Raw genomic sequence first — 22,166 nt, forward strand, 5'->3', positions numbered from 1 at the left:
GTCTGAAAACCTAATATATTTTAGTATATTTTTTTAAATCCACAATAATGTAGAAACAGTATTCCAGGTGAAAACACATTTTTTTCTTAATTTTCCTTTTCCTTTTTTCTCACATCATGTTTACCTGGGCACAGACATTACACAAGTATTCGTTTCCACACATGCTGTCAAGCTTCAAGGGTATTTAACTTCTTTGGCAGACCTCAACAGTTTAAAAGCCATTTCATCTTAGATTTACCCTCATGGCCAACCTTCCCCAGTGTACTGCAGGTCTGCCAGTAGGCACACTGCACCTCTAAGTGCAGTCTCCAGAGATGCAGCGTCTCTACCAGTTTGAGCCAGAGGTTTCAGACACAGTTTCTACTGAGTGAAACACCCCTGTAACAACTCGCAACCTCTGTTATACAGTTACCACATTTTGTGATGGCTTGGGATGTATTCTCATCAAACAGTGTGTCTGAGTTTCGAAGTACTGATACCACTGCTGCAAATTTAGATTTACCCAGTGGAAGCATGTATCACTCTTTTCTCAACAATTATGTCCATAAAAGCAGCATTTGGCTTGTTTCTGAAAAGGACATGGATTTATGACTTTGCCTGCTGATCCACCAATGAGGACAACAATCTTCCCTGACCCTGAGTGAATGTTGTAACTGCAGAGTAAGTCAGGTGCATACCTGGCCTCTCTGACTTCTTACATTCAGTTCTTACAGCCTTGGGTTTGATTCTGGTGTGGACTGAAAAATATCATTGACACCTGGAAAACATTTTATGACCCAAAACCAATCTGCTCCCTTATTAAATACTATTGAAAAATCTAGCTTGAAGCCTGTAAATGAACCTGTTATGTACTTGTTGTTCTAGGAACAGTGAACCTCTCTTACAGATTCATTTCAGGTAGAAAGGACTTTATGAAAGAAAAAATCCATGCTAAGAATGCAAGAATCAAACACAACATTTTAAGCATGCACTGCGTCCCTGGCTTCTGATACAGCAAGGACAAAGCTTGAAAAACAAGGAGGCTCAAAGACTCCTTTCAGTCTCTTTTTTTGAGTCTTTACAGATCTCTCACACACATCACTACCGACATTATTTCCTTTCAGCTATTTCAGAGGCTTACTTAACACTCCAGGAAAAAAACCTGTCTTTCAGTATAAGCTTGCTTGGCTGCTTTCTCCTGAAAAATATTACACTGGTAGGAAGAGAAAAGAAAGCAATCTTACACGAGTGATTTCTGGAGGAGGACACGTGTCGGTGGGGGGAGTGTGACAGAGTTTTTCATAAACACACTTGCTGGGCTTGCCATCTTCTTCACACCAGACACACTTATATTCAGGACGGGCAGCAAGGCACAAGCTGCAATCGCTTCGTCCATAGGAGCAGTTGTACAGAGTCACTGAAAGATGAACAGCAAACATATTTGGACATTTCTCTCTGTTTCAAGGATATTCAGTGTCCTTTAGAAGGAAAACTAACCCTCTGTATAAAGTTCACTGGAGTCACGTGAGTAATATGTACAGTCTGTACTTAACCCCTGAATGATGCGGAGAGAAAATTTTATTTTTCCTCTAGGGAAAAACCTGACATTTATCCATGTGCAGAATATGACTGCTCTGCAAATATATTTTTGTCACTCAGGCACTGTCAAAACATTCAAGTACAAAGTCCTTACTTTGACTAACCTCAATAAGACATAAAACTGTTTAAAGATTAATTCAAAAATCAGGTCCTCCTGGAGCATCCCAAGTCAGATATGGAAGATATAGACTCTGCATGGGTGCCAGGAGGGGTGGACATCAGCTGGCAAGGGACCTCTGCCAGTTGCAGATTTAAAGGAAGAGAGCTGCCTTTGTAGGCTGCTGCCAGGACATTTGGGACTTTCCATAATCATCACTCATGCCTGCTCCAAATAGAAAGTTAACACTCAATAAAATGTTAACCTCTGTTCAAATGAACTCTGTTTCTTCATTCTTTGTTTTTTTGTGTTTGTTTTCCCTTTTGTCTTGAACAGTCATCCTTATTTACACCTTATTCCTTCTGTAGTGGGGTTTAGTTCTAGCTTTTCTGAGCCAAGAAATCAAGTCTGATTACCTCTCTTACTGATAAAGCAGAGACCAACTGTCCCAGACACTAAGCTTGTTTTGGCCCACATCAATCTCTAGCATGATGCACAGTCAGTGAACAAAACTAATTTCCCCAAATAGATGCAAAGCCTTGAGACATATCTCTGTGGTTCAACACCATAAGGAGAACCTGGGCTTACAAAAAAACATATGGAGATGTACTGAAGAACTAGCCCAGAAGAAAACAGACTGAAAAGATGTTTCTCTAGGGAAAGTTTGCATGCTTCCCAGATTACCCAGCATGTGAGTGCTGTGCCTCCCTGGACAGGAGGGATGATTATTGTGAAGAGGAAACATCTTGTTGCCTGTTTTTCTGCTCCTTCTTTTTCCCCTGATTCTCTCTACTCTGTGCTGCTCTGTATTTCTGGCCTCTCATCCTCTGTCACTGAGGCTGTGGCACTTTTTTAGTCTTGTAAATCAACTTAACTTACCAGAGCAGGAAAAAGCTTTTTAGGTTTCCTCCTGTGCTCTTTGAAGAGTTAAATGTGCTTACAGATGGGAATGAGGTATACAAGACAGAGATTCAACATCTTCCCCTTCCCCTTATTAAGTCTCAAGAAACAGTAGCCTTAGTGACGCTGGATTTTTTTCAAACAAGGTTCATACTTAAAGATGTAGAAAATAAAGGAAAGTAAAGGGATGTGGAGAAAAGTAAATCCTTTTGAGATGCATACAGTAAAGGCCATTAAAAAAGTCTGTTTAAAACAAACTTTTAGAGGAGCAGGACTCTACAAAGGACACTGGCAAAACCACCCTCCAGTCAGTAACATTTTAATACACTTGGTACCTTCCTAGATAACAGCAGCAGCAATAGCTTTTGAAATCTAATTCCAAGACACTACCGTGTCAGATTTCTAGTGAAATAAAAAAGTAAAATGAGACTGCTAGTTTTTCATTATTTTTTCAGCAGTAGCCTTATTCCCCTGCTAGTCATGAACAATATTGCAGATACCCAAACCTTGGATAGCCTCTGCCACTTGCAGGAGAACACGTAATCCCATACAGGCAGTTTTTCTCTAAATGCTGTATGTTTAAAACCCTCAGCATTCAGTTTCACAGTTAGTCTTTAAGACAATAACGAGATTTTTTTTCTTTACCTTACAAGGAAGAGTTAATGCAACGATGAAGCCTGATTTTAACTCTTTCTTACCTCTAGTCAGCATATCTACTTAATTTCAAGCACAACTTGATTTTTACAAGCATAAAATCAGCTGAAGCATCATTAGAGGTGCATGCAAAACTGAGGGAATTTGACATTTGTAAAAATGAATCAACGAGAAAGAGCATCCATTTGATTCAATCTCTGCCTTGAACTTCCAAGGAATTGATGAGCACAAAGCAGGAGTAGCACCATTTGCTTCATAAACTGAGCACATCAATACAGAAGGCATTGAGCAACAAACATAAACCAAGTCATATTTCCTTCAGCTTGTGTGTCAGTTATCCACTGCACATGCTGGATGAAGACATAGTGCTGGGGGAAAGCACCAGACTGACAGCCCATGTATGCTGCTGTTTGCTTTGTGGACAATGGCAAGGAAAACTTTCCTCGCTGAGAATCGCTTTTATAGGAACCAGATTGCTTTCTTATTCCAGCACTCTGAAAGATTGCTACTGCACAGACACTTGAACAGGAAATATTGTTGAGCAAATCTTCCCCTTGGCTTCCAAAACCTCTTACTTCCCACACAGATGACCACATGGCCACCAGGTACAGCAGGGGAATACGTTTACTGAATGACTGCATTATCCTTCATTGGCTGGACAGGGATTCTTACTCCACCCCTCAGTAAAAAATGTCATCACTGCAAAGTCTTGATGTCCCTCACATCCAGTTGCATAAATGAAATGAAGAAAGCCACAGCCTTAAAGCATTAACCACTCCCCTTGTTCACTGATCAGCTCATTATATGTACCAGCAGCAAGCTACTCATTAGATTCAGACTCTTATCCATCACCTTGAGATACCAGCTGTGATATCATCGATAAAAAGGACAAAGGATAAAAGGGATATATTGGATTTCACACTGTTCAGAACCCCTGATGGCTTGAGATGTAAAAATGCTATCATAACTTAGTATTCACTAAGTGTCATACAAAGAAAGGGTTCTTTCACTGACAGGTTCAAAGGTGCTTCTCAGCAGCAGTCATATACCCAAAGCCAATTCTTTTCAAGATGCATAAAAACACATTATGCTCTGGATTTCACATAGCAAGGGAGTCTGAAAGTCAGAAAGAATTTGGATTTTAAAATCTCCCTTTTATACTAAAAAGAGTCATCTGTTGATAATTTTTCAATTCCCCTCTTGGAAGTGTTGTATATTTCCATTTGAATGATAACATTTCTTTAATAATTTAGATACTTTTTTGTTTTGTTTTTAATGTTTTTCTCCAACTTGGAAAAAAGATGTTGGGAATATTTGGTCAAAATTCTGCAGTTTTAAACATGACAGCCTCTGGAATAGAAATTAAGACAGTGTGAGTCTGTAATATGACCTCCCTGTAACATTCATGCCAGGTCCTCTTTTAAGTCTTTTAACACTGCACACAGAACCATAAGGAAAATCTTCTAAAAACATAGTTCATGCTGCCAGTATAAAAGGGAATAAATTGAAATATTGTACAGTGGGAAAAATATGGTCTGAAGATTTATTCTGCAGAGGAAATTACTTAGGGTACTAGTATTTTCCTGATGACCCATCATGCAAGTAACAAGAGGGTTGCCTCATAATTTTTTGCAATATTCTGACTTAAATATCAGTCGAAAGAGGTGTAAGGTGGGCCTTAGCTCCTAGATATTGCTCTGTTGATTTTAAAGGAGCTTTCTTTGCCCAGAACTAGGGTTATAGACATAATTGCTTCATTATTGTGTGTTGAAAGGAAATGAAATTTATATTCATGAAGAGATTTTTATCAGAGATCAAGTCTTTGTGCTATAATTTAAAATTTATTTTTTAATGGAAATAAATGAATAGAGTAATGAGCTGAAAACACACTGAGTATTTCTGTGTTTTCTTGATTGCCAGCTGACATAGGGACTGCAGAACCTGTCTGAAATGAAGCACAGCTAAGAGATGAGATTTCAGGTGAAGTCCATATGAGTGGCTGTGACAAAGGTCCTCTTTCTGCTGTTTGACGAGGAAAGTTCATTAAGGAAAGGAAAAGATCATTGGAAGAAAAAGATCAAAATACTTAAGTATATAATTTTCATACTTAATGATAAACTGGGAAGCTTTGCTAATAGGATTGAACTTCAGAGCAAAAGCAATCCTGAAAATTACAGAATAATAAAACCAAAATGCTTTGTGTTGGAAGAGACCTTTAAAGGTCACCTAGTCCAAATCTCTGCAATGAGCAGGGACATCTTCAGCTAGATCAATTGTCCTGTGTACAGCCAGAAGTTGGACTTGATGATCCTTGTGGGCCCGTTCCCACTCAGGATATTCTGCAATTCTGTGATCCTACACAGAGGCCCATCCAGCCTGAACCTCAGTGTTTCCAGACATGGGGCATCTACCATCTCTCTGGTTTCCACAACATAGCCCTGTATTAGCCACTGTGAAGAAAATTAGCTCTACCCCAGCTGAAACAAGCACAGCAACCTGTGCCAGTGTTTCACCAGCCTCACTGTAAAAAAAGCCTTCCTTTTATCTAGTCTAAACCTACACTCTTTCAGGGTAAAACCATTACCCCTTGTTCTATTGCAGCAAACCTCTAAAACAGTTTGTCCTTATCCTTCTTATAAGCGACCTTTAAGTACTGAAAAACTGTAATAAGGTCTCCCTAGAACATTTTCTTCTCCAGGCTGAACAACTCCAACTTACTCAGCCTATTCCTATAGGAGAGGTGCTCCAGCCCTCTGATCATCTTCGTGGCCCTTCCTACCCTGTTTTCAATCCAACAGGTCCACGTCCTTCATATGTGGCAGGCCCAGAGCAGGATGCAGCACTCCAGATGGGGTGTCATGAGGGTGGAGAAGAGGGAGAGAATCCCCTCCCTCACCCTGCTGGCCACGCTGATTTTGGTCCAGCCCAGGCTACAACTGGCTTTCTGGGCTGCACCCCCACGTGGCTCGGTCTAGCTTTTCACACCCTGCAGAACTGCTCTCAACCCCTTCATATTCCAGCTTGTACTTGTGTTCAGCATTTCCCCAAGCCATGTGCAGGACCTGCACTTGGCCTTGCTGAGGCTCACGAGGTTTGCACAGGGCCACCTCTCACGCCCATCCCTCCTCTCCAGTGCGTCAGCTGCACCACACAGCTTGGTGACACTGGCAAACTTGCTGACAAAACAGATGTTTAATGCCTTAGTCTAATATTAATAACTTTTGATCTGTCAGATTTGTTTCACCCAGACCAGTAAAACCTACAAACATTCTTATTAACAAGATGCCAAATTATGATGGAATAGATTTCTACTTACTGTAATTAATCTCCTTTTAATCCCATATTTCATACTTACCCATCAGTTTGCTGTCAATCTTGACCTTCTCTGTTTTTATGGATAAGTTAAGTTGTAGGGTCTCATTTGCACTATAGGAGAACTAGAAAAGATGACATAATAGAGATATTTATACCTTCATTTGGCAAGGTTAATTTAGTGCATTTTCTATGATTCTCAATAATCAGACCTATGAAGGTTTTAGAAACTCTCCCAAGCCTTTTTCATTGTGAGCAGATACATTTATAGAAAAATGCTTTAATGAACATAATCCTTCACAATCAGAATTTTCAGGTTCCAAGGGACAGCAATATCTGAATACTCTCTTTTCATTAATTTAATTTACATTTGGTTATAAGTATCAAAGCAGCAAAAGTGCTGCTCAGAGGCAGTAAGTATAGCTGCTGACCCTGCTGAGCTCTCCCTTCCCACACCATCTGGCCCCATTACTTCTGTGGGCACAGCAGACTCGCACCACATGGAGGGGAAATCTCTTGCATCTTTTACAGTGCAACCTCCTCATTTTAAAGCCAAATCACAAGGTTCACATGCTCCAAGACATGAGCTTCTGCTCATGCTGAAAAAGCAGCAATGAAAATTGTTGGGAAACAGGAAGAACAAATAAAAATACAGACGCTGGATAAAGCAAATGCTTTGTGCTAGGCACAGATGATGCATAAACGCTCATTAATTCTCAAAACTAGTTAGTGAGCTTGTAAGACAAAGTTTAAAGTCAACATAACATTTGTGAGTCAAACTTAGAGCCTAGAAAATAGACTATTTTAAAAATATTATTTCCTTTCTCAGTAAAACAAGCAAGAGTGAAAGGAGCATAGGTAGCCATGCAACAGCATATTTTTACCATTGTTACCATTCCAATTTTTACAGATACAAAATGAGGAAGATAATGAATTGGAATGTGGAGAGGAAGGGCACTGAAATGCTTGCACTTTATCCTCAATGATTTCACTAGATTGCATGAAATGTGAAGAATAAAACAGTAGTGGTCTCAAATTCCTCCAGTTTAATAATTCTATGTGTTACACAGGTAGAGAAATCAAGGAGAAAGATTGAGGACTTTGAGGGAAGACTTCAGAAGCTCTGAGCCAAAACTGTAGCCTTTAACTACTACTGCTGAAGGAGAATCTCCATCAGAGGTGACTTTCTTTTCTGAGGGAAATACATATTACCTGTATAATTCTGGACATATATGACTACTGGAACAGTTCAGAAGAAGAACTGAACATATTTGGTAGGTGAATCATATTTTCACATTTACCTCTTTACTCACGAATGAAAATTTTCCTTCATCTGACTCATCAACAGAAGCTTCAAATTCAAATTGGCTGTTTCCAACGGTAAATTTTTTACCCTAAGGATGAGAAAATTTCAGTTTAGAACTTGTATAGCACCACCAAGCATAGTAAAATTTCACCAGGCGATATGCTGTTCAGCACAGGAAGTAATCAAATCCAAATGGAGAAGGCTAACTGGTTACAGTCATCTTCTAAAGCAATGCTGGTGAGAAGCTGGGCCAGAATCTGTGACTTTGTTGCACTCCTCCAACATTCACTCATGGGTAGGCACACCAAGAAGTTCAAGAAAAGCAAGATCATATATAGCACTCTGTTTTAGGGAGCAACAAGGAAAAGCTAAGAGATATGAATACTGGATGGCTTCACACATCAGATGTGTTATTAACAGAGCTGTGTGAGTTCTGCCTTTAAAGGTTTTCTCAGAAGGGATTCTGGGCAGAACATCAATGCAAGAATGCATGAGAAACTGGAATGAACATGTCTCAGTTCTTGCTGCCTTTCTCCTGCCTTACCGTGACTACAGCTGTATTTTCACAGGGCAGTCTTCGATGGCTGCACTAATTTAAGGATATTCCTACCTCCTAGACATTTTCTTCCCCTCTCTTCTCCCTAGATCCTGAATCTATTGATTCCTGTCTGAAGTCCATAGCACATACTGACCTTCACTGCACTGACAAAACTCTCAGCTTGGCTGTTCTGTGATTCAGTCAAAGAACTTAGCAGGCTAAAAACTTAATCCCATGACATTGTTTCTGTGCTGGGTCATTCTCCTGCCCATAGGACAGACATGCAAACAGCTTTGCAAGAAGGATATTGGAAAGAAGTGAGTAGCAAGGATATTTTCAGACAGTAATGTTGGTAAACATAAAATTACAACTCACTTGGGGACAACACAACCTTCAACTTTACAGAATCACAAAATTGTTTGGGTTGGAAGGGACCTTCAAAGATCATCTAGTCCAACAATCCAGGTGTAGGCTGGGACATCTTTCCCTAGACCAGGTTGTTCAAAGCCTCATACAACATTTGAACATTTCTAGGGATGGGGTTACACATAAGTTTCTTGGGGAACCTTCTTTCATTCTCTCAGCATCTTCATTGCAAAAGATTTCTTCATTATCACCCTAAAACTACCCTCTTTCACTAATGTTGCCCCTTTTTCTGACCCTACAGGCCCTGGTAAAATGTCTCTCCTTATCTTTCTTATAAGCCCCTTTTATATATTGGAAGTCCACAAAAATGTCTCAGGCTGAAACACCTCAACTCTGTCAGTTTTTCTCCATAGGAGAGGAAATCCAGCTCTCACTCTCTCTCTGATCATTTCCATGTCTCCGGACTCATTCCAACAGGTCCACATCTCTCTTGTACTGGGAACCCCAGAGCTGGATGTTATACTCCAGTTGAAGTTTCAGGAGAATGGACTGGAGGAAGATAAATCACCTCCCTTGACTTGCTGGCCACACTTCTTTTGATGCAGCCCAGGACACTATTGTTTTTTTGGGCTGCAAGTACACATTGCCAGCTCATATCTAATGTTTCATTCTCAAGTCCTCCACAGGGCTACTCTCAATCCATTCAACCCCCACTCTGCATTGACCCAGATGCAGGACCTTCTCAGTGGCCTTGCTGAACTTCCTGAAAACTTCACTCTGGATATAAAGAACTACTCCCTGGTTTTGACCAGACCCTTCTGAGTCTTGGAGTGCACATGGCAAAAAAATAATAAAATAATTAACTTGATTCCTCTTCTCTGATACAAAGGTTAAGTGCATTGTCTTCTGCTATCATCTAAGTTTTGTGTATGAGCATCTTATCCTTTTTATTTGTAGCTACTTCTTCAGTGTTGGAATCACAGGTAACTCCTGGGTCACAAGGTTCATCTAATGTAGTAGAAAGTTTTCCCACTGCACCTTCACTGTGACAGGTTGGGCAGTGGACATGAGCCCACCAAGGTTTGGATCTGAGAAGGACAACATATTTTAATCAGATAAAGGACCTGACTCGAGGCTCTGGGTGGTTATTTTATAGAAGAAAACAAACCTTTTACTTCTTCCTTCTATGAAGCTACATGTAGAAAATAAGCTACTGACAGCTTTCAAAAGCCTTGTCTGAAAATTTACAGCCCATTCTGCCTTACAGAAAACATCTATATAGTCCAAGTTTTAAAGCATCTCCATATAAATATTTTTTATAGGAATGCTGCCTTGTTTTTCCTGCCCCACATATTTTAATATAACACGTGTTTTTCACAAGTGTTCAAATTCTGCTTCTCTGTTAGGCTTTCCCACATGCTTAACAGCAGGCTCTGGGAGAGGAGGAGAGCTTTGGTGTGTGTGACAGCTGATACCTGGAGTGCATTGAAATCAGGAGTTGCTATACCAGGTGAGCAGAAGGCAACAGCTCACAGTCTGTAGTTTTGGTGCAAGAGATGTGTAGCAAGCACTAGGAAGCAGGTTAAACATCAGACACACATGACAAAGACAAATCCAAATGGGAAATTACTTTTAACGAAAATCTTTGGCGGGCTAATAAGATTATCTTGATGTCAGTACATCTGTCTCTCCTACTGTGCCAATCTTTCAAGGACTCAGCTGGAGAATGCCTCTCAGAAATTGCATGCAATATGACTGATTGGTACAAAACTTCCCTCCTTCTGCCCTTCCTGGATGGGGCTATTCCCAGAAGAATGACAACAGCTTGGATTTCTCTCTCCTTCCTGCTAAAGTTCTTTCAGAGCAAGGAGGGCAGAAGAACAGTCAACAGCTCCTCCTCTTTTAGGCTATTTCCCTCCAGTGGAAGGGAATCATGAGGAGACTTTTTGTACTTCAAGCATTTACAAGTTAAGAGGAGCATACAAAATGTGTGAGCTTATACTTCCACCATCAGTGGAAGAATACCAGTTTCTGTATTTTCAGTATAGAAATAACTCTTGATAGTCTGCAACAGCAATTTTAAAGCCATTTACCTCTTCTACTCACTAAGCAAGCCTTTCAATGTTCATCTCCACCTGGAGATGAGGATGCTTATATGCACAATGTTGGATAGTGCACTCAGCCACAGCAATGCCCCTTTAAGTAAAGCACAGATTAAACCAAGATAATAGAACTGGTAGTTCGAAGTGACATCACAACATTAATTTTTTGCTTTTTCTAAGCAAGAATTTAGGCAAGGAAAATAGGAAGAAAATGGATATACCCATTTCCTAATCAATAAAGACCTTAAATGTACTCATAGCTTCATGACTGCTGTCTTCAAGGATGCTGTAATGCCCAGCATGTCCTGGGGCCAAAATTGTTCCACATGAGAAGCCAAATGCTATTTAGCATTTGGGCTGTGGGCCAACCGCTACAAAATATCCATCCATGGCTTCTCCTGAGCCACCCTGTTTTCCATGAAATATTTACCAAAGGCTGAGTGTAAGTTATGCCCTTCATTCAAATGAACTTTCAGTCATCAAAGTTACTGCTTCAGATAGCATGACCCCACAGGAATGAGTGCCTGTATGATTACAACGATTTCATGCCTTATTTGTCTGTTATCACATATATTAAAGGCCTATGTATACAGCTGTAATCACTGTGTGTGTCTATTGAAGTCCTGTCATTAAAGGTATTCTTGTTTTGACTTAAAAACACACCTCTGTATCAGGATATATGGAGCTGATCCCATGACAGAGATGACATTTTCACACTACTCCCATCTGAGAAAAATCACTGTGACATCATTTGACACTCATTGCTCTCCAGTATCTTTCCAGTTTTGGGATTATGCATTCACCTTGATTTCTTACAGAAACTTGAACTCCTAGTAAGCCTTCCAAGTTCCAAGTTAAATAAATACATTCTGTAGGCAAACTATTAAACATTGCTAACCACAACAAAGCATTCAATCTACAGGATGTGTCTTTGCATTTGTTAAATGCAATTGATATCTCACAGAATTAAAAAAAAAACAGAAGCCTTTTCTCCACTCCCTTTTTGTTGCTAGTAGTTCAGAAAGATTAAAGTGCTTATTCATAGAATAATAAACTAGATCAAGTAGTTTTTGCATTCCTACTCTGTTTCTCCTTGGAGGACAAGGGTCCACTAGAGGTCAAATTCAGCACATCTAGATTATGCATCTGCCCTGAATTTCTCTAGAGAGAGGGCTCTTCCAATTATATAACGGGAGCAGGAAACAATTTCCCTCTTGGGCAGAAAAACAGCTCTTCACAATGTTAAATAAAAGAAATATGAGTATAATCTCTAGATACTTTTCAATTATTAGCAAGGAGAGCTGTGGGTTTAGGAGAGGTGTTGTCTGCCACATGTTGCACTCAGCCAGACATCCCACCAGGGACCAGTTCTGGTCTCTTAGAGGACAGACCAAATTCACCATATTTGCATTTCACTGGATATATTTTAAGGTCTTCAAACAAAAATGTTTATTTTTGAACATACATTTTTATAGCACAGTTTTCATATATCTCTACAGTAGTGACGCACATCATGGTCTTCATATAGTGCTTAAGGGTTGCTTTTTGCACTTCTCTGAATACCCTTCTTACACTGCTACTCTTCAGGCCTGTTGACCCTTTTCCATCCATTGGCAGGAGGAGCAAAGGTGATAGAAGGAATTTAGAAGTTACACAGTACTTCAATTTGAAAAAGAAAAAAAAACCCTCAAAAAGAAGAGCCTTCTTTCCCTTGATAAATGGCCAGTAGTTTAAGAAATCAATGCACTCCCCAGAGCATCTATCATCAATTCACATTTACACAAAGACAACACAGAAACAACAAATAGAAACTGATAATAGTTGAGCTATCACCTAAAAATGGTTTTTAAGCTTCATTTTTATCCAACTAACAATAACATTTTATGCACTGTCTAGACTATAAAGCAATTAAACCCCTGGGGTCTATCTGACTTAGAAGCTTTGTATTTATTTTCTGGAAGCAAGTACTAAGGAAGAGAAGCCTTTGCTATGAGGATGAGAAAATACATGATCTTATGGTCTGATGGTCACACACACACACACACAAAAAAAGGAAAATATTATTTTATCCAAACTAAGAAACACTTAATGTCTGAGTGCATTTTTGTGTTTGAAAGGTGAAAACTGAATTAAGCACACAGAGTGATGTCATTCTAGAACAAAAGCAGAAAAACCCACCAAGTATTTAATTGGAAAAAGATGTGAAACATTCACAGCTCCTACATCTCCTCACATTTCACTACATGTCCAGTGTTTTAATAGGTCCAACTTACATTCTTTAAAATGCTCCCTCCATTTTAGTAGTTTAGTATTTTCTCCAGCTATGATTCTCTCATGGTGATGACTTTACCACAGTAACCAATATTATATAAAACTTGAATGTGTAGCTCTTTACATTCTTTAAATTACAAGCAGGATCTCCAAGGCACATGAACTAATGCTTTAGTTTAGGGGTGTGGATGCAGTTTAAGAGGCATTCAAATGACAGCTAGCTTTGAAGTAATCTGCTTACCCGATAATAATCTAGATGTTTTCCCTCAAAATACACAGTTGTTTGGTACTCCATAGGTATTATTGAAGGGTCAGGGTTTAGAAACTGTGGGCATTCTCCTTCCTGGGGAGAGAAACATTTTATATGTTATTACAAATAAAAAATCTTATCACAACAAGCTCCAATGGCCTTTGGACAATAGAGTGATTGTTCTGAAGAAACTTCATGCTTAAAATACAGTGACAGATTTGATTACACCCTTTCAAATTAGACATGCTAAAAATGACTGCAACATATGTCAAAGCTGTGGGTGATTATCTCTCCCTGCCTTGAAATCTCGTTCCTCCCATTGAAGCAAAATAGTAAAAGGAACAGAAATATCCTTTCAGGAGTTATTCAGTCCCACTGCCCCGCCTCAATCACACCCTCAAATTCCCACCCCCACACTGTCACCAAAAAAAAACATCACCTCACACTTCTGGAGTTAACTTTAGAATCATTTTCAAATCTCTAATTCAAAAAACTGATATGAGAGATCCAGAGAACAAAATATTGAAGTGTTCTAATAAAAAACCTAATAACCTTATTTTTAAACATTACCATATTTTGTTTAATCACATCTTGTACTGAAGAGGACTCTTCACAGATATGTCTCTTCCAGTCCCACTGGCAATTCCATCTATTGCTTGCACAGGAATAGCATCTACAAATATAACATGGTAGTCATGACAAGTTGTCAGGCTTTTTCCCCAACTAACAAGAAAAGTAAACGAAATTCCATATTTATTCATGGAGGCTAGATCAGTCTGTTAGAGTGTCCTTACTATATTAAGTTCAAAACTTCAGAAGAACAGTTCAAGTACCCCAAAAAGCTAATTTATCCCTTAAATAGATATTTGAGCAAGGATCAGAAAACCATAGCATTTGCAAAAATTTTGAGATCAAACCTGAGAGGACTGGAAGCGATTTTGATCAAAATTCATACATCAGGACGAACAAAGGGTTTGGGCTGGCTGCACCTGCCCTATTTGAATGCACTGCAACCCAAAGCACCAACTATCGCTACAGGGAACAAGCAGGCACACAGATGTCCATGTTGCTCACCTGCAGACACATTAGCAGCTACAGAAATGGCAACACAATGAACTGGCCTTGATTATACATGCCATGAAAATTTCTATTCCACATTTTATGCTGTTGGCTCACCAGGTGCCCTTCAACCAGTTTTTAAACTCCATTAAAATGTATGGGAAAGAATTTGGACATTGGTAAATTTTGAATGCCAAAGGCTCAATTATGAAATGATTGAGTAATTCAGGTGCCAGTTACCTAATACACCAAGCTACAGGATCTAAACACTTAAGAAGTTGAAATACTTACGGCTGATTCTCAATAAGATTCATTGCTTCTTCACAGTCATAAAAAGGGTAAGTATGTGATGCAAAAAAAATCTTGTTCTTTTCAAAGGTTAACTGAAGTGGAACTGAAACATGATCTATCACAAAAGAAAAAAAAAATATCCAAGTGGTTGTTGAATTCTTCAGCTCTTGAGCTGAATGATACAATGATAACAGTTTTATTATTTTACAGGACATAAGCAAATATTTAACTATACTGTTGACACTCTGGATCTCATGACTTTAGGTCTGTAAGTTCTGTTTTGTCTTTTTAAGCTTTACAAAATTTTTCAGCACACGGTCCTCAAAAAAAACCAGAGAGAAAAAGAAGGGAAGAAGCAAAATTAAAGAAAAGCTTTATTTTACAGAAGTGTTTTTCTGTGGTGCTATCATCATGTTAGAATTTTAAAGAATCTAGAAGAACAAGGAAAACTGAGTAAGGACATAATTGAACACAGATGAAAAACTGGCACAAGTACAGTCATTTTTAATAAAACATTTTCTTAAATATGAATGTCTGCATGTAAAATTGCCTCTTTCATTTGTGAATTAAAAATGTTGTTATGTGAATTCAAGCAAGTGATCTTTGTGGTTAATGCCCAACAGTGCCTGCAACAGTTACCACAGGCACTTGCGGGCTTCAGTTTGCCATACACTATTTCTCCACAAATGTACTTCTTGTCTGGATTATTACTAAAGAGTGAAACTGTTTGAAATACCTTTTGCAGAAATCATTAAGCCCTTATGAAAAGCTATTTCACAAGCTATTGAGCAATTTCAAACTCTGCTTTCCTTGAACAGGTTCTTGGAAGACCATCAGCTGCTTGGCTGGAAGTTACCTCTGCCTGCACTGGGTCCCCTTGAATATTTCAGACTCACAGGAATGACAGGGGATTTCCTAACAACAGGACTGAGAAAAGGCATGCTTCCTAGAAATTCCTTTTGGAACCAACCACAACCAATTAACCCAGACTCTTCCAACATCAACAGGGCTTCTTAACAGTAACTGGATGGCTCAGGACTGTCAGGAACATACAAATACCATGCATACAAACATCTTAAGGGCAGGTGTCAAAAGGATGGGGCCAGACTCTGTTCAGACAAAACAAGGAGCAGGGATGACAAACTGAGACACAGGAAGATCCACCTGAATAGGAAGACAAACATCTTTACTTCAAAGGTCTCAGAGCACTGGAACAGGCTGCCCAGAAAGGTTGTGAAGTGTCCTTCTCTGAAAACACTCAAACCCCAGCTGGACAAGATGCTGTGCAATCTGCTTTAGGTAAACCTGCTTTAGTGGGAGGGTTACACTAGGTAACCTCTCCTGGTCCCTTCCACCCCTAAAACCAATCCTGTGCTTCTGTGAATGCTTGTTGCTGTCTACCTTCTCCTGGTGTCTGCTGAGCTTCTGAACACCCTAATATCACTTTTAAACATCCTTTCAGATGTGAAACCAACTCAGAGAGTTATATTATTTCTAGGTTACTCATTTACTCTAATGCCTCCTCTGACAGGCTTCTAATCCTTTAATGCTGGATGACATCAAGATATCACATTTATCAACTGCATTGCTTTATGTCTTTTACAAAATATTTAGGGAATGTGAATTGGCCCTGAATAACAGAATGCTGCTTCAACACTTAGCAGAATCTGATACCATGACATACCCCAACTAGTGTAAAATTCAATAATGAGATTTTAATGTAATTACTCTCCTTGCAACTAAAGTTACATTTTTACCTGTTTCAGCCTTAAGAGAATTGAAACTTATCTTAAAAAGTGCTTCCAAGTACCACTTTGACAATTCGTGACTGTTATAATACATATAAAAGACTTATCCTCAGGGGTTTGTCTGCAAGCTGTAAGAGCACATGTTTTTTGCATGTAATTTCTCTTCAGATTTTTAAACTTGATACATAATAAACAGTGATGTGTAATGAGTTTCATTCCATGTGTTTATGCATCAAGATGTATGAATTAAAGCATGAACAAAGCACTGTCTAGGAAATTGCACAGAACTATGGCTGGCAACAGACCTTAGGCCTATAATCAGTGCTTCAGAACAATGATGCAGTCTTTAATTATATGATGAAGTATTTTTCCATCAGGCTTACTGCTGCAGAATTGGAGGACATACAGAAGAAGAGACAGAAGGCTGGATGCTAGAAAGGATAGCCTTGTAACACAAACCAGAAAAAAATCCACTGTAGTACTGTTGGCTGGAGCAAAACTAAGAAGTCAGACACTAATTCCTTCAGACCAGAGGCAGGTATAAATCTTTTCAAGTCAGAGTACTTAGGCTTAGATTAGAGTAACTGGGTTTTGTTTGTTTGTAATGCAGAATAGCGCCTCTCTGACCCCATGTCTATGTCCCTACCAAGCTACTACTTCAGGTTCCCAGCAGAAACACTGGGAATGCTACAATATAGCAATATAGCAAATATATCATCAGAAAAAGTTTGAGCAAATTGACATTTCAGCAGAAGACTCTTTGGGGAAAAGGACTGGAAGAGGAAAAAACCGCACCTTGTAGGCACCTCATATAAAAGCATAACATTAGAAACAGCAGTCTACATTTTTTTCTCTTATTATCCATGTAGGGTAGCATTATTTCTTTACCTTGATGTTTTGGTGTTGGAGGAATTATATCAGGGGGGTCACAGATAATAACCCCTTCTTTCACCTCAGCAGAATGCACTGTTTCACCAAAGGTACAGGAAACCTTGTCACTCTCAGTCAAAGTTGGCAGGGGACTTACAGTCAGTTCAACCTGGAGACAAAATTTCAAAAGGGCAAAATATTTTCTTGAGACCCAGTAAGACTTGGAAAATTTCAATTTCAAAGGTGATATTTTAGCTAACATCACAAAACATGGCTCTCCTTTTCAATTTTTACTTCTTCCCATCTGGTAATCTTTTCTACTTAAACCTCTACCAATTTTTCAGGCTGGGTCTTTGTTGAATTAGACTGATACTAAAACCTCTTGTCCTGTCAATGTATTAGATCAAAACAAAATTGTCTGTACAGGCACACCCAAAACCTTTTACTCTTGTCCTCAGCATCCAGCTTAGCAACAGTAAGCAGAGTGGTTAACACTTAAATCCCCAACAAAATTAATTAATATTACATTAATCTTAGGTGTTCTTAGTGAATAATGAAAACAGAGCTGGATAGGCTGGAGGTGGTGGAGTTTGAAAAGAATGAACAGAAAAGTGGCTTCCTCAAATCTCCATGCAAAATGCTCAGAAAAAGGACTTCTGAGTGATGGTGAGATTTTAGCTTCCTCAGAGAAAGAAAGCACTTGAGAAACTAAAAGCAAAATAAGATGGGAAAACTTAAAAAGTAAAGAGAAAACAATCCAGCTTAAATTTGGGTTGCTGTTCCTGACTTAATGTTTCAAGTGTGTTAATTATACAGTTTAACTTCCATTTTGCATTGCCAGTAGAAAAGACAATTATCCCTTTCTCACTGAAACCAGTTATACTCTACTAGTATTTTTATTCAACATAGAAATGGCCCTAACAAAATAGTGTTTACATCATTTAGAAATGGAAATGAAGTGACTTGAACTAAAGTTTCTTTATTTCTGATTGAGAGGAATTAAAAGCCATTATATCGATTTTACTCGCTGAACGCCCCAGGGAGGCACACAGTCTGCAATGGCATACTCCATTTGGAGTTAGAGCAAGCTATGACACCCTGATCTCACCCCGAAAACCCAGTTTTGCAATTTTGTTGCCACAGAGTCATTTTGCATGCTGAATTTACCTTCTCCGTGTACCCAGACAGACTCCGCTGTATAGGCAAATCCGCTGCTGAGTTTAAAGCAACAGCTTATGGCTTCACTGCTTACTTAAGTTCATGCTCAAGTAAGCTGAAAGGGCAGCATAAAATCTCTCCTACCAATTACTTTTTATGGGTTATACAACACTGTACAGCACTTTCATAATATTCAGGTAAGTGTTAAGTGCTTTATTATCCATACTAGTGCATCACTTCGGTTTACAGAGGTCAAAAATGTGAACTCAACCTGCAAGAACAGCAGGCAAGAAAGAGCACTGTGAGAAAGGACAGAGACTGAAAACAGTCCCCTATTCCTAGCCTCCACTGTGCATAAAAAAATACAGATATTCATCTTTCTGGTAGGCATACCAATGTGCTTAAAGAATATTTATGGAAAGCATTTTCCAGTTATACCTTAGCAGGAGCTCTGCGACTCATATTTAGAGGGTCTGCACCAATGATGGTCACACATGTGCCACTTGGACTCCACAGCCAGTGGTTCTCCTTGTCAGCTGTTCCACAGTCTGCCTTCTTTGTGCACCTGAAAAAAAAGAAAAAAAAGAAAAAAAATCAAACCAGTATTATAGCTGGACTCTCCTTTCTCTGAACTACCCAACAATTTCATGATTAGAGACTGAAATTACAACACAAGACAACTACAAATTTTCTTTAATATTGACTAGTGGGGTTGCTATTAGAGAATTTTTATAGAATTAGCAGTGACTTGACATGTCAAAAGCAAGTGCCTATACTATTTTGGACAGCACCTTGAATTAGACACACAGAACACGTATCCATACAGAGCACAGGAACCATGGGGCAGTGGTGCCATCTGAAATCAAGCTGATTTCAAGCTTCATTGCAATATATAACAACATCCCGAATGAGAGGGCACAGACTGGTTTTCTTTCTGCAGGTAAATGGCAGACACCTCTGTGCTGCCACTGGTAAGACACAACACTCAAGAGAACAAGATGCAATAGAGAAGTATTGCTGGGGGCATACAAACTGGTGGAGAGCTTCTGTGCAACCCCAGCACTAGAAATTTTATTTTGTAGGGAATGTCTTCATTAACTCCTGCCACTATTTAAGACCTCTCCCTGACAAGGCAGTGTTACAATTATGGGAAGACAACAGCAGTTGTGCAGCCTCACCAAACATACTGGAAGATTTTCCCGGCTCAGGTACAGGAAGAAATAATGCAGTACAGAAGCTGCATGTAGCTACAAAAGCTTGTTGAGGTGGGAACAGTCTCAGATGTTTTCTTTCCAGTCAGTGCAAAGTTTAAGAGAAAATGCTGTAGGATTTGTCTGCTATAGCAGAAAGTTGACTATTAACCCATCAGGGGCTTTAAAACAATGCAGTCGTGGCACAGCTCTGTCAAAACTCCTTTAAACAAATCGTTCACGTATGGAGTCAACATTCACATAACAAATCCCTAAACACACAGCTAAGGGCTGTCTGTGATCATGAGACAGAGCTGAAACTCAGAAATGAAGCACTCTTTTCCTCCCCTTTGGAAATAAATACTAGCAAATGTGAAAATTCATGTTTGCCTGTTCTCAGAAACCATTAATATTTTGAGATATTGAGGTCAATGGTCATATCAGAAACCTGAAGGGAAATCTAAGGAAAATTGCCTTTTTTATGATATATGCCAAAGCCTTCAACTCCCGGCAGCCCAGGAGGAGTTTGAGGTTACATTCCAAATTCTCAGGTTTCACCCACAGCAACTGAAACCCCAGGCTGAAAGAGTTACAGTTTATTACATAAACCTGCACACACCACATAAGTTTCTCTGCAGTGCTCCATATTATGCTACATCAGGCTGATAGGTAACCTAATACGATAGTTCACATTTTCAGGCAGGAAACTAGAAGCCTGAAATTCATCTGCATATTATAATTAAACAACCCCTTTGTTCCAACAGCAAGAAGTTAGAATCACGAATTCCCAACCACTCATGCCAAGGGGTTAATTAATTTAGTAGTCAAAAAGAGAGCTGCAGGACTGCTCTTCCCTCTCGGCACTCCAATCAATGCAGAGCGCAAAGAAGAGACATTCCAGGGCTGTTCAGTGCTGTCCTAGTTTACATGTACTTGAATATTCATTCAGTGAACCTCTGCAGATAGTCAGCAAAATGTCACTTTCTGCTCTCCTACAGGTAGGTGAGGGTTCCCTGTAGCTACACATCTTGACAGATGATGTTTATGTAAAACCAGCATTTGAGCTATACAATCTATTTTAGACATGGAACAGTTCTTCTTTTATGTTCTTTTTTACGCTTTCCTGATGTACTTAAAATATATGCTATAGTTTCTGAATTTGAAACAGGGAGCATTTTTTTTTTATTATTTTCTGGGAGAACATGTGGTTGTACAGTTAAAAGAGTGGTAAAACATACAGTTATAGAAGGTGTATAATCATTCTCAGTACCAGCAGAAAAGTATATATTTTCCCAAACAAATCAAATCTGAAGAAGTCCACGGGGACTTCTTTGTGTGCACAGAATATTGATATCAATATCTGCGTGATAAAATTAAATGCCTGACAGGAGTGTAAGGCTGAGTAGGAAGAGCTTGGATCACCATGCCAGAGCACAGGTCACAACCTGAGCAGTTCCACTGCCTGCCCACGAGCACAGCCCGCAGCACTCACCTGCCCTCCCTCACGCACCAGCCGCAGTACGGATCCCTCGCCTGGGCACACTTCTCACAGTCTGAGTATTTGTGGCAGTCCTGCACAGGTAATCGGTACACCTGGAAAAACAAAAGCAAGGCAAACCTAACAACTGAAGATGGCATAAGGAGGTGGAAACATATGTGGACTTAGCAGTACAGTGCCATTACCTGCAGCAGCTGTATTATTATACCCAGAGCTCAGCCCGATTTTAACAAAATATATATAAAACCAATCTGTTCTTTTCCCCCTTAATAAAGTCTAAATTCGTACACTTTTTTCTGCTTCTTTTCCCAGTCTGATATCATCTAGTCTGTCTCCAAAGTAATGTAGGAAATTGCTATAATCAAGAATTAAGAGCAAGTCTTTCAAAAACTGAGCTTTTCAGTTCCTCCAGTTATAGTACTTGTGGAAATCTGCACCTCAGGACAGAAACTGCATCAGCGATGCTCTGAATTCAAGAAGCAGCTGCTGCAGAGTGGATACTTTCAAAAGGCTAACCTGGTACTGGCTAGATCATTTTTTAAACAGAATATTCTCCCCTCCCTATGACTGCCAAGGAGGTGAAATTGTTTGGAAATGCACTTCCAGCTAGAAGGCATTTCAGAAAGTCTGCAAGCACATGAGAGCCAGGGTGCATTGGGTTACTGCACTTCTCCATGCATAACCTTCCACCATGGAATACATTCACTAAAGAAAATGGAAATAACTATGACAGGAAGCAGCAGGGAAAAGAACATCATCAGTTCTCATGTCTCATTCCCCCAGTAAATATACAGCTTCTGGTTCTGATTTCCTTTGGTGCGGAGAATAAACAACTTTTTCTTCGGTGCACAGAAAGAAGAGCCATTCCTTTTAGCCATGTTGTGGCAATGATGCAAGAGGAAAACAGGCCATACATCTTCCAGTTTACAACTACATTTTACTTTTAAAGAGCACAAGAAGTGTAGAAACAGAAACTCT

General features: G+C 39.4%; 1 protein-coding gene across 9 annotated transcripts in view; it reads right to left on the reverse strand.

The window, feature by feature from the left end:
* PLXNB2 (plexin B2) overlaps window positions 1–22,166 on the reverse strand; it is a 248,422-nt gene that overhangs the window by 50,195 nt on the left and 176,061 nt on the right. For all 9 annotated transcript variants that reach the window (XM_086886939.1, XM_086886943.1, XM_086886941.1 and 6 more), the window contains 9 exons: window positions 21,183–21,283; window positions 18,939–19,065; window positions 17,361–17,511; window positions 14,725–14,839; window positions 13,945–14,047; window positions 13,366–13,467; window positions 7,843–7,935; window positions 6,585–6,666; window positions 1,224–1,396 (listed from right to left, as the gene is read on the reverse strand). In XM_086886939.1, coding sequence (XP_086743065.1) covers window positions 1,224–1,396; window positions 6,585–6,666; window positions 7,843–7,935; window positions 13,366–13,467; window positions 13,945–14,047; window positions 14,725–14,839; window positions 17,361–17,511; window positions 18,939–19,065; window positions 21,183–21,283 — 1,047 coding nt within the window. The remainder of the gene's footprint in view (window positions 1–1,223; window positions 1,397–6,584; window positions 6,667–7,842; window positions 7,936–13,365; window positions 13,468–13,944; window positions 14,048–14,724; window positions 14,840–17,360; window positions 17,512–18,938; window positions 19,066–21,182; window positions 21,284–22,166) is intronic.

This window comes from Cyanistes caeruleus, chromosome 4 (genome assembly GCF_971803275.1).
Source record: "Cyanistes caeruleus chromosome 4, bCyaCae1.hap1.1, whole genome shotgun sequence".
In the NCBI taxonomy this organism is placed as follows: domain Eukaryota; kingdom Metazoa; phylum Chordata; class Aves; order Passeriformes; family Paridae; genus Cyanistes; species Cyanistes caeruleus.